Source organism: Salvelinus fontinalis, chromosome 1, assembly GCF_029448725.1.
Source record: "Salvelinus fontinalis isolate EN_2023a chromosome 1, ASM2944872v1, whole genome shotgun sequence".
Classification (NCBI taxonomy): Eukaryota; Metazoa; Chordata; class Actinopteri; order Salmoniformes; family Salmonidae; genus Salvelinus; species Salvelinus fontinalis.
Genome location: NC_074665.1, coordinates 11,628,207 through 11,641,641, shown reverse-complemented (window position 1 = coordinate 11,641,641; position 13,435 = coordinate 11,628,207). Strand labels below are relative to the sequence as shown.

The following is a 13,435-nucleotide window of genomic DNA, read 5'->3' as shown; positions in this document are numbered from 1 at the left end:
ATAAAGCCTTCAAGTTTTTATGTAAGACTGATCTTCACTTTGTCCGCCACCAACAGGCTTTGCCACGGCACCTTGCACCCCAACACCAGATTTTTTCCCAGCACCCTGCAATCCACCCCCAGGCTTTGCCCTGGCAACCTGCCCCTATTCGCCAAGCTTTGCCGCTAATGCCATGCAGGGCTTTGGAACGGAAGTCATCCTGAAACAAATTGTCCTGCTATTTTTGGAGAGGCTCCCTCCTGCGTCAGAGGACCTTGAGTCAGAGTTCCTGACTATCACCGATCGTATCTGCACACTGTTTCAAAGCATCACTGCCAGATTCCGCAACATCGTTAATGAGGAGCTGGAGAAGTGTACCGACTCTGACAGTAAGAAGTACTGGGCTTACACCTTCTACTGGGAATACATGAAGAGGTACCCATCATCCCAGTGCCTGGGGATTGAAGCCTTCACATGTGATGAGGAGAGATGTTTAGTGGTGGCCAAATTGTTTGCAAAGAAGATGTTCCCCAAGATGCTCCCCTCAGCAGCAGACTTCGACGAGGCTGAAGATTCAGGCATCAATGGAGTAAGCGATGATTTCAAGTGGTTATCTTTATGAAAGTCCACTCATTAAATTATCTCTGATAAAAATATAAATAAATGTCAATGTTGGGAAAAAGGAGATATGAAATGTAGCAAATGTTCTGTTAAATATTGTGTCCTTGTTGCTTTCAGTCTGTGGACTTGAACCTAGCAATTCCAGTGACCCCTAACCCTGTCAAAGTGGTAGACATCACAACACCCCTGACCACTAATCCAGTCAACCTTGAGGTTTTGGATGAAACACTTGTCCTTCAGTCAGGTGAGTTACACTGTCACAATCATTTTGACAGGTGATCATTTTTCACTGTAGTGTAACTTACTGGCTAAAGTTTTATAACTAGACAGTTTGGTAATTAAGTTAAAGACGTCCTCCAGAGATTGTTGAACTTTTCCTGATGAAAAGCGCTATCCTAAATATAAGTCCAGTAACGTACACACACTAAAGCAGTGGTCACCAACCGGTCAATCACTATTGACTGGTCGATCTCCAAGGCATTTCTAGTCGATCATCAAACATTTATGTAAAAAAGCCTATAATAAAACCTTAAGTTCCTATTTTTTGTATTACGTTCACGCTGTTGGTTGTAGGTGCACTTGATTCAGCAGCCCTAGCACCGGGAAGGCATAGTGTTCCCATTTTGAACCATTTCTTGTGTCTGAAAGTAGAACTCCGCCTACCCGGCAGGTGCAGAGAGTAAATCAACTGCACCTACTGTATAGGCCTACCGCTGGCCAATCAGATAGCCTGCACATTTTCCTGTGAATTATGATGTGAATTATTATGCTCACTCAGCTGTGCCTCCCAAATAATACAACAAATTATCTAATTACCAGTGTTATCATATATCCAAAAATATATATATTATTTAAACACATGGTCTGAAAAGATCAACATTGGCAGGCCAATCCAAGCGTAGCCAATATGCAGTGATAATGTATTGGGCCTATAGCCTACTGAACAAACCTCATTGCTACAGAACAGTTTTGAAATAGTTAATGTTGCATAGGTAAACTTTTTTTAAAGTCATGTTTAAAAAAAATCTGAGCGCTACATCTGGACTTGCATCTTGACTCAGAAAGTGATCTTGACTCAGAAAGTGATCTTGACTCAGAAAGTGATCTTGACTCAGAAAGTGATTTTGACTCAGAAAAGGTTGGTGACTACTGCTCTCAAGGGGAAAATTATAAGTTTTGACCAAAATACAGTTTATTAGAGACAACTGCCAACTTCAAGGAGCAGGCCATTCAGGTGTCATTGGCCTCCCCCTTGCTTAACGAACAACAGAAAAGCAATATAGAACAAAATAGAAACGTCCCACCCCCACACTTGTGCTATGTCATGACATACCTAGACCACCTGTTGAGAGGTGACTTTTGTTAAGCACATCAGGTGTTAACTGAGGTGAAAAGGACACTAGAGTGCAACTTCAAGTTTTTATGTAAGATTGATCTTAATTGTGTCCGCCACCACCAGGCTTTGCACCGGCACCCTGCATTCCACCCTCAGGATTTGACCTGACAACCTTCACCGCATCGCCAAGCTTCGCCGCTAATGCCATGCCAGGCTTTGGCACGAAAATCATCCCTAAACACATGGTCATGCTATTCTTGGAGAGGCTCCCTCCTGCATCAGAGGACCTTGAGTCAGAGTTCCTCACTATCACCGATCGTATCTGCACACTGTTTCCGAGCATCACTTCCAGATTCCGCAACATCGTTAATGAGGAGGTGGAGAAGAGTACCGACTCTGACAGTAAGCAGTACTGGGCTTACACCTTCTACTGGGAGTACATGAAGAGGTACCCATCATCCCAGTGCCTGGGGATTGAAGCCTTCATATGTGATGAGGAGAGATGTTTAGTGGTGGCCAACTTGTTTGCAAAGAAGATGTGCCCCAAGATGCTCCTCTCAGCAGCAGACGTCGACGAGGCTGAAGATTCAGGAAGCAATGGAGTAAGCAATGATTTCAAGTGTTTATCTTATTAACGTCCACTCATTCAGTTATGTCTGATCCTAAAATGTATTGTTGTCAATATTGTTAATGACACATTTAAAAAGTACATCTGCAATGTTGCAAATGTTATGTTAAATAATAAATATTAATATTATTATTAAATATTACATATTTTTGCTTTCAGTCTGTGGACATGAACCTGGCAATCGCCGACGAATTTGTCCCTAACCCTGTCAAGATGTTGGAGTTGCTTCGACCGCTGTCACTGCCAGACATTAAAAAGCCCTTGACCACTATCCATGACAAAGTGCTGGACAACCTCACAACACCCCTGGTTGATGCCCCAGTTAAGGTGCACAACATCACAACACCCCTGGTTGATGCCCCAGTTAAGGTGGACAACATCACAACAACCCTGGTTGATGCCCCAGTTAAGGTGGACAACATCACAACACCCCTGGTTGATGCCCCAGTTAAGGTGGACAACATCACAACACCCCTGGTTGATGCCCCAGTTAAGGTGGACAACATCACAACACCCCTGGTTGATGCCCCAGTTAAGGTGGACAACATCACAACACCCCTGGTTGATGCCCCAGTTAAGGTGGACAACATCACAACACCCCTGGTTGATGCCCCAGTTAAGGTGGACAACATCACAACACCCCTGGTTGATGCCCCAGTTAAGGTGGACAACATCACAACACCCCTGGTTGATGCCCCAGTTAAGGTGGACAACATCACAACACCCCTGGCCACTAATCCAGTCAACCTTAAGGTTACGGATGAACCAGTTGACCTCCAGTCAGGTGAGTTACATTAACACAGATCACTTTGACAGGTTATCATTTCCTTCGGTAATATAAGGTATTAGCTAATGTTTTATTTTAACATGACAGTTTTGTAACTAACTCATTTGTAACTAATTTAAGCTATTGTGATTGATCTTTTCCTTCTCATTTCCAGAAGATGTTGTGGTCATTAAACCAAAGAAAAGCAGAGTCGTGAGATTCTTCCGTCGACTTTTCTGCTGCATTTACGAAGATGATTTGATGGTGTGAACCTGACCAGCTCTTCAGCAGATGACTTCAGCTCACACACAAACACACGCACGCACACACACACACATACACACACACACACACACACACACATACACACACACACACACACACACACACACACACACACACACACACACACACCAGTTGTTGTTTCGCATGTTAAATATTTCTCAATACTTTTTTCCTCATTAAATATTTTATTATGTCTTCATTCAATGACTATTTTTACTATTTACAGTAGCAATCGATTTGTATTGTTATTTTTTGTAACTATTTACAGTTTCAATTCACATTTCATCACAAACTTAAATTACATATTATTTATGCATCAACATGTATTGAACATGTGTAAGCCTGAGTTTCCTAGTTTAATAACTGTATTTCTTCCGTTTTCCAGCAGATGGCAGTCTTGTCTAATATCTGAAGTCATGTATGTTACAGTAATTCTGATGACTTGGTGTCTTGGTATATATGTTTTTAGTCATTATCATGTACAACAAAAAATACTACATTGAATCTATATATATGTATATATATATATATATACGTTGACAAGCATGACCACAGTACAAAGAACAATGGTCTTTATGTATATGCTATTAAACTAGTAGTCTGAAAGATAGGGCCATATCCAATAATATCTTTCTTTCTTTGATTGCAAAAATCTCTATGGGTAATCAACAGTGGTCCCTGTTGGAATAGATAGATTAGGGAAACCAAAGAAAGCTTTACAGTTGACTTTGCAGCAGGGATCTGGTTCATTTCAGTTCCAAGTGATTTTGATGGCCATGCCTCTCCCAACATGCTTGGAGAGGGTAGACAGTTTCAAGTTCCTCGGCGTACACATCACGGACAAACTGAAATGGTCCACCCACACAGACAGCGTTGTGAAGAAGGCGCAGCAGCGCCTCTTCAATCTCAGAAGGGTGAAGAAATTTGGCTTGTCACCAAAAGCACTCACAAACTTTTACAGATTCACAATCGAGAGCATCATGTCCGGCTGTATCACCGCCTGGTACGGCAACTGCTCCGCCCACAACCGTAAGGCTCTCCAGAGGGTAGTGAGGTCTGCACAACGCATCACCGGGGGCAAACTACCTGCCCTCCAGGACACCTACACCACCCAATGTCACAGGAAGGCCAAAAAGATCATCAAGGACAACAACCACCCGAGCCACTGCCTGTTCACCCCGCTATCATCCAGAAGGCGAGGTCAGTACAGGTGCATCAAAGCTGGGACCGAGAGACTGAAAGTCATCACTAACATTGAGTGGCTGCTGCCAACATACTGACTCATCTCTAGCCACTTTAATAATGAAAAATTATATAAAGTTTATGTAACAGTATAACTTTAAACCGTCCCCTCGCCCCTACACGGGCGCGAACCAGGGACCTTCTTCACACATCAACAACAGTCACCCACGAAGCGTCGTTACCCATCGCTCCACAAAAGCCACGGCCCTTGCAGAGCAAGTGTCACGTTCCTGACCTATTTCTGTTAGTTTGTTATATGTGTTAGTTGGTCAGGACGTGAGTTTGGGTGGGCATTCTATGTTTTCTGTTTCTATGTTGGTTTATGGGTTGCCTGGTATGGCTCTTAATTAGAGGCAGGTGTTTGGCGTTCCTCTAATTAAGAGTCATATTTAGGTAGGTGTTTTCACAGTGTTCGTTGTGGGTGATTGTCTCCTGTGTTTGTTTTTTGTCGTTGCACCACACGGGACTGGTTTCGGTTTGTTTGTTCAGTGTCATTTATGTGTAGGCTTTTTTCCCTGTTCGTGCGTTCTCGCGTGTTATGTGAGTCAGTCGTTCAGATCTGTCTACACCGATTATTTGTTTTGTTAGTGTATTAGTCGAGTTCGTGTTTTTCTTTAATAAATCATGTCGACAAACTCCGCTGCGCCTTGGTTCAATCCATGTTCCTCCTCTTCTGATGAAGAGGAAGAGGAAAGCCGTTACAGCAAGGGGCAACACTACTTGCAGGTTTCAGAGCAAGTGACATAACTGATTGAAACGCCAGTAGCGCGTACCCGCTAACTTGCCAGCCATTTCACATCCGTTACATTTACATACCCTACATTACTCATCTCATATGTATATACTGTACTCTATACCATCTACTGCATCTTGCCTATGCCGTTTGGCCATCGCTCATTCATATTTTTTTATGTACATATTCTTATTCATTCCTTTACACTTGTGTGTATAAGGTAGGTGTTGTGAAATTGTTTGGTTAGATTACTTGTAAGAAACTACTGCATGGTCGGAACTAGAAGCACAAGCATTTCGCTACACTCGCATTAACATCTGCTAACCATGTGTATGTGACAAATACCATTTGATTTGAACTCATTAAAATCTTTGAAATTGTTGCATGTTGCGTTTATATTTTTGTTCAATATATACATTTATTTATATATATAAAAACTTTTTTTTACCTCAGTAATTGACAAATTACAATGTCATACTTATGAATAATCACAGCATGTGAGAGTGATGACTCATGTTCATATCTGTTTTTGCCTTTCACTGAGTATCAGTGTAAAACAGGTAATACAGACACCAATCTAATCAAACAGTATTAGACCATGAGGTTCCCTGCTGTTTAATCCCTATCCATTTCAACGTAGGTGTCAGTTGAGTGCACTGAAAATCACCAGCTGTGTGTACTATAATCTCCCCTACACCCAGTCTGGACCAATACCAATCTGTGTTCATTTAAATAGCAGAGAACAAGAGGGCCAGTGTTTGTTTCTGGTCAGAGCAGAGGTGCACCAGACTAGGATTGAGTGGGTACCCTCACATGAGAGATCAGAGAAAACAAAGAAACTGTGGAAGACAAAGACACTGATAAAGAACAATGGAGGAATCGAGCAAAATAGAGCAACGAACAGAGAGGGATTAAACAGAGAAAAAAATAGAGGACAACGATCCCGAAACACAGGAGAGATGGGCAACAGCAAAAGTGTCTCCCTGTCCAAGGATCTCCTAGAGGAGCTGAAATTGAACACCAAGTACAGCGAGGAGCAGCTATGTACCGGGTACCTAGAACTTACAATTCTGGTCAAAATAAATACACTTTATAGAGAGAAGGGTGTCATTTGAGACGTAGCTACTGTTTGAGACATCTTCATTTCATCCTCTATAGGTACCAGACCTTCCTGAGAGAGTGTCCCAGTGGGCGAATCAGCAAGCAGCAGTTTGAGGCCATCTACATCAAATTCTTCCCCGACGCAGACCCCAAGGCTTATGCACGCCACGTCTTCAGGAGCTTCGATTCCAACAGGTGATGGATGATATGATCATTACAACGTTCCTGCTGATTTGCACTGCTCTGCATAATTAGTACTTGTGGGATATAGAAACAGAGTAATTGAATGATATTGAACCCTGCAGTGATGGGATGCTGGACTTTAAGGAGTACATCATGGCCCTGCACTTGACCTCCTCTGGGAGGACCATACAGAAACTGGAGTGGGCGTTCAACCTGTACGACTTCGACCACAACGGAAGCATAACTAAGAAGGAGATCCAGGAGATGGTTGAGGTCAGTTGTAGAGTCATTGTGAAATAGATGTGATGAAGTAGGTGTAAGAGATGAGATGTGGTCACATCATGTTTTGTGTGCTGCTCAAATCTCTATAATGATGAAAGAAACTTTCTGTTTATAGTTGATATTCAACATGATCTCCAAAGAGGACAAGAAGAATCTTCCTGATGATGAGAACACACCAGAGAAGAGAGCTGATAAAATCTGGGATTTCTTCGGCAAGAAAGAAAATGGGAAGCCTTGTTTTCATGTTTAGGAACCACTCAAAGAATAGTTCAAGAAAATCGTACATATATTGTATATTGTATTTTGATGAATGCATTTTGAGCTTATGTGCAATGAGCATTGTAAATCTATCTATTATTGTATCTGTTATATGTTCTGTCCTTTCAGATAAGCTAACAGAGGAGGAGTTTATCCAGGGAGTGATGGACAACAAGAACATCCTCAGACTGGTGCAGTTTGACCAGCCACAGAAGGTACAGGAGAGACTGAATGAGATGAAACATTAGCTGCTGACTACTCCATCTTTTTAACGTTTTTTTCACTTCAACTTTATATTTCCACGTTAGTCTCACTGGGACAAAATATTCACATCAAGAGAGACCTGAAGCTTGCAATTTTTGCTGTTAAGTTTGTAACAGCACTTGTTCAAGTGTGCCGTTGGAACGGCACGTTTATGTGGTATCTTTTGTGTCATTACCGTATATACATTTTTATTATTGTCACGCCCTGGCCTTAGTTATCTTTGTTCTCTTTATTATTTTTGTTAGGTCAGGGTGTGACGAGGGTGGTTTGTGTGTTTTTGTCTTGTCTAGGGTGTTTGTACTGTCTAGGTTTTTTTTGTAGAGTTATGGGGTTGTGTTCATTATAGGTGTTTATGTAAGTCTATGGTTGCCTAGATTGGTTCTCAATTTGAGGCAGGTGTTTATCGTTGTCTCTGATATGGAACCATATTTAGGCAGCCATGTTCTTTGGGTATTTTGTGGGTGATTGTTTCCTGTGTCAGTGTTTGTGCCACACGGGACTGTTACGGTTTGTTCACGTTTATTGTTTTGTATTGGTGTTCATAGTTCAGTTTTCTATATTAAAACATGGATGCATACCACGCTGCGTATTGGTCCGATCCTTGTTACACCTCTTCAGAGGAAGAAGAGGAAGACAGCCGTGACAGAATCACCCACCAACATAGGACCAAGCAGCGTGGTAACGGGCAGCAGCGACAGCAGCAGCAGCATGCACAGGACTTCTGGACATGGGAAGAAATTCTGGACGGTAAGGGACCTTGGGTTCAAGCTGGAGAGTATCGCCGCCCTCGTGAAGAGCTGGAGGCAGCTAAAGCCGAGAGGCGGTGGTATGAGGAGGCAGCACGGAAGCAAGGCTGGAAGCCTGAGAGTCAGCCCCAAAAATGTCTTGGGGGGGGTCTAAAGGGGAGTGTGGCGAAGTCAGGTAGGAGACCGGCGCCAACTTCCCGGGCTTACCGTGGAGAGCGAGAGTACGGGCAGACACTGTGTTATGCGGAAGAGCGCACGGTGTCTCCTGTATGTGTGCTTAGCCCGGTGCGGTACATCCCAGCTCCACATATCGGCCAGGCTAGAGCGGCCGGGCTAGAGTATATTGTTTTTTCAATATAGTTTTATTAGATTATTGAAATTTATTCGGGACGTTAGGCGTGTTGCGTTGTGTGCCTTTGTTCAGGAAGGAGAGCTTAGCGCCACTTTGCTAGCTTTCCGTGCTAATTGACTGGAGAAGAGGACATTCTAAATCTAAACAACGATTGTTCCCGACAAAGGACCCCTTGTACGACATTCTGATGAAAGATCATCAAAAGTAGGACCCATTTTATGATGGTATTTCATATATCTGTCGAACATGTGAAATAGTCGTTTGCGGCCAGGTTTTGCGCACGCTCTCGCCATAACGTAAACTGCATATCGTAATGAAGTTATTTTTAGAATTCTAACACGGCGATTGCATTAAGAACTAGTGTATCTATCATTTCCTATACAACATGTATTTTCTATTAACGTTTATGAATAGTTATTTGGTCAGAATAGTTGGAGTGTCTTAAAAATATCCGCACATTCTGGGAAAAAGATGCTACGTTAGCACAATGTGTAACCACTGATTTCAGCTCTAAATATGCACATTTTCGAACAAAACATAAGTGTATGTATAACCTGATGTTATAGGACTGTCATCTGATGAAGGTTTATGAAGGTTAGTGAAAATTAATATCTTTTGCTGGTTTATTCCCTATCGCTAACGTACCTATTGCTATCGCTAATGTGCCTTGATGAATGAATGCGGTAGTGTGGTAGGCTATTGTAGTAAGCTAATATAATGCTATATTGTGTTTTCGCTGTAAAACACTTAAAAAATCGGAAATATTGGCTTGATTCACAAGATGTTTGTCTTTAATTTGCTGTACACCATCGATTTTTCAGAAATGTTTTATGACGAGTATTTAGGTATTTGACGTTGGTGTCTGTAATTGCTCTGGCTGCTTCGGTCCTATTTGTGATGGTAGCTGTAATGTTAGCTGCAATGTAAAACTGATTTATACCTCAAATATGCAAATTTTTCGAACAAAACATAGATTTATTTTTAACTTCTACTTGGTCACAATCCCGGATCCGGGAGCACCCCCATCAGTAAAAAAGCTGACTAGCATAGCCTAGCATAGCGTCACAAGTAAATACTAGCATCTAAATATCATTAACTTCTTCCAGCTGCAAGCCGAGGCCGGCCACAATATGACAATAGCCACTTCAACAGCCACTAAAGGGCGCAAAATTCAAAATATATTTTTTTGAAATATTTAACTTTCACACATTAACAATTCCAATACAGCAAATGAAAGGTACACATCTTGTGAATCCAGTCAACATGTCCGATTTTTTAAATGTTTTGGCTGGCTGGCTCGCTAGCCAAAGTTACGTGTATGATCTTATTATTCGTATCTCAGAGCTAGCTACATGTCTTAACAAAAGACTACACTATACAAGTAACCATTTTGGGTGCGTTCGTAAATTCAGTCTGGCCATCTACTCCGATTCCAGAGCACTCTCGTCTGAGTGTGCCAGAGCGCAGAATAACTGATGAATTTAAGAACGCTCAGCACCTGTTCAATATGGCCAGTGTCAGAAAACGTCGGTAAAGAAACGTAATTAAATTGTTGCCAGCAGCACAGTTACAGTCACCAACGCTCTGGATAACATGAAAACATCCTAACCAGCTCTGCTAGGGCAAGTAAAATGGTCAGAGTTTGGGTGGGGGCTAAAGCTTAAGAGGGTGTGAACGATGCTGAATGGTGGTAGACAAAGAAGAGCTCTCCAGTAGGTACCAAAACATTCAAAGGCCATTTTCTCAAAAGTGAGGTTATAACTTTGTCAACTTTCAAAGCAGAATTACTTTCCCTTTGTTCCTCAAATGCAGTGTATGAAATACCATTTTGTATCTCTGTGTCTTTGCTTTTATCATATGTAAAAAACACAATTTCAAATGTTGCTACATAAGACACAAAGCGGTCGGTCACATATGTGGGACTCCTTCAAGACTGTTGGAAAAGCATTCCAGGTGAAGAATGTTAAGAGAATGCCAAGAGTGTGCAAAGCTGTCATCAAGGCAAAGGGTGGCTACTTTGAAGAATCGAAAATCGAAAATATATTTTGAGTATCATCAGGGACAAACTGAATTGGTCCACCCACACAGTCAGCGTGGTGAAGAAGGTGCAGCCGCGCCTCTTCAACCTCAGGAGGCTGAAGAAATTTGGCTTGTCACCAAAAGCACTCACAAACTTTTACAGATGCACAATCGAGAGCATCCTGTCGGGCTGTATCACCACCTGGTACGGCAACTGCTCCGCCAACAACCGTAAGGCTCTCCAGAGGGTAGTGAGGTCTGCACAACGCATCACCGGGGGCAAACTACCTGCCCTCCAGGACACCTACACCACCCAATGTCACAGGAAGGCCATAAAGATCATCAAGGACAACAACCACCCGAGCCACTGCCTGTTCACCCCGCTATCATCCAGAAGGCGAGGTCAGTACAGGTACATCAAAGCAGGGACCGAGAGACTGAAAAACAGCTTCTATCTCAAGGCCATCAGACTCTTCAACAGCCACCACTAACATTGAGTGGCTGCTGCCATACATGTAAAAAATGTATCCCTAGCCACTTTAAACAATGCCACTTTATATAATGTTTACATACCCTACATTACTCATCTCATATGTATATACTGTACTCGATACCATCTACTGCATCTTGCCTATGTCGTTCTGTACCATCACTCATTCATATATCTTTATGTACATATTCTTCATCCCTTTACACTTGTGTGTATAAGGTAGCTGTTGTGAAATTGTTTGGTTAGATTACTCGTTGGTTATTACTGCATTGTCAGGACCCCCCCCCCCCCCCCCCCGAGACCCATGCAGGCGCGGATCTACAACTCACACCAATGCCCTCCATCCAGGTTTCCCACTTCTACTCTTTGATACACACACACACACACACACACACACACACACACACACACACACACACACACACACACACACACACACACACACACACACACACACACACACACACACACACACACACACACACACACACACACACACACACACAGACACACACAAACACACACACTGTGCCTGGCTTGCACTGAGGTGGGTTTCAAGTTTACAATGCACTGCTGTTGATGTCTGGACAGTTCCCTTCTCCTTGTGAGGTATAAAAAGGTCACACAGCAGCCTTCTGGCTCACCTTTATAACATATGCTGCTCTGGCCTCCACAATAACTCCTAGCCTCTCTGGTGTATGCTAAAGACTGTTTTCTACAGCTATGTAGCATATATCAGTGCTCTATGGTCATCTCTGTCTTCACAATGGGACTGTTAAATCACCTGGCAAGAAGAGCTGAAGCAGCTCAGCTCAGAAAATGGCCCTATAAGCCTACATGTATTTCAGGAGAATGTTACCAATGATATTTTAGCAGTTTTTCGACTATGGCTCAAAATCTGTGTATTGGCCTCAAGTGACACAAGGGACATTTTCGTTAATTATGTCCCCTTCAAAGTATAAACATATCAAAGTAATTTCTATAGCAAACTAGGGCCATTTTCTGAGCTGAGCTATTTCAGCTCTTCTTGCCAGGTGATTTAACTATTTGCAAGTGTAAATTAATGCAGACTGTATTTATAGGCTAACCCTTGCCGTTGTCATTGATGTTTTGGTAATAAATACATGTTTGTATATTTAATTACGCAGGAGTCAATCAAATCAAACAAATCCTTTTGCTGACAATTAGGCCTATGTTGATGTTTTCCTTATTTGATAGTCGACATCATGCATTTTTGCATTCGCTTTTACGCGTGAGGAACGAGAGCGCAGCGCATCACGTGTCACGCACAGTGTGACATCGAACCTGTAGCCGGCAGTATACGCAACAATACGCACAATCCATAACAGTATGTTCACAATCAATTTCTATGGAGATGGAATGTTTGATTTCTCCAGAACGTCAGAATGTTGGCTAAAAACATTAGTTTGCGCCAACCCAAGCACGAACACCTTTGCGAATTAGCTACGATTACTCATCTTTATTTTGAGTTATTGTCAAAAGTCCATCTATCATTTCGTCAAATAATTCATGGATTTTAGCAATAAAATCCCGCGTGCCCTTTCTACATCTGTACAGGTAAATCCTATGATATATCTTATTTGAGTTTTAATCGTTCAATTCTGTCCTTGTAGAAAGTCTAGTACTGGTATGTTTTTCTGTTCTCAAGATGTTCAGACCGAGTGCTGAATACCGGCAGACTGTAGAGCGGTGCTGGGACAAGAGCTACTACAATGAGCAGGTAAAATTTAATCATCTTCATTTCAGAAAACACTTACACCATATCGAAAGTGTATGTTACAGTGGAGTAAATGTGAATGTTGTAGGGAGTGAACGTTATTTATGATAAGACTTACATGGAGAAAATCGAACCATTCTGAAATGAAAATGGATGGCCCTCCCTTCAGCAAAATATATTTGACCTAAAACCCTACTTTAAAATATAGTCACCCTCCCATATACCCAAAATATGAACTAAAACAAAGTGGATAACAGATACCATGTCTACCGTTTACCCCAACTTCTTGGACAGACAAGAGCCTTAGATATGCAGTTTTATAAATTGTTATTCATCCTGTAAGCATTAAATGGCATCATGGGAATTTTGATAGCACCCAGGGCTGGGGGCCAGAAGGTTGTGGTAGCATAAG

The 13,435-nt window shown here is 42.1% G+C and overlaps 1 protein-coding gene across 1 annotated transcript; it reads left to right on the top strand.

The window, feature by feature from the left end:
• The first annotated feature begins 6,549 nt into the window (after positions 1-6,549).
• On the top strand, positions 6,550-8,244 carry LOC129854915 (recoverin-like). Its single transcript, XM_055925738.1, has 4 exons — positions 6,550-6,641; positions 6,749-6,886; positions 6,997-7,147; positions 7,272-8,244. Exons 1-4 carry the CDS (start codon positions 6,550-6,552, stop codon positions 7,404-7,406), a joined length of 516 nt encoding a protein of 171 aa, XP_055781713.1. The 3' UTR covers positions 7,407-8,244.
• The last annotated feature ends 5,191 nt before the right edge of the window (positions 8,245-13,435 follow it).

Coding starts and splice junctions, on each gene's coding strand:
- LOC129854915 (XM_055925738.1), top strand. CDS start 6,550: ATGGGCAACAGCAAAAGTGTCTCCCTGTCCAAGGATCTCCTAGAGGAG. Junction 6,642..6,748: donor GAGGAGCAGCTATGTACCGG/GTACCTAGAACT, acceptor CATCCTCTATAG/GTACCAGACCTTCCTGAGAG. Junction 6,887..6,996: donor AGGAGCTTCGATTCCAACAG/GTGATGGATGAT, acceptor TGAACCCTGCAG/TGATGGGATGCTGGACTTTA.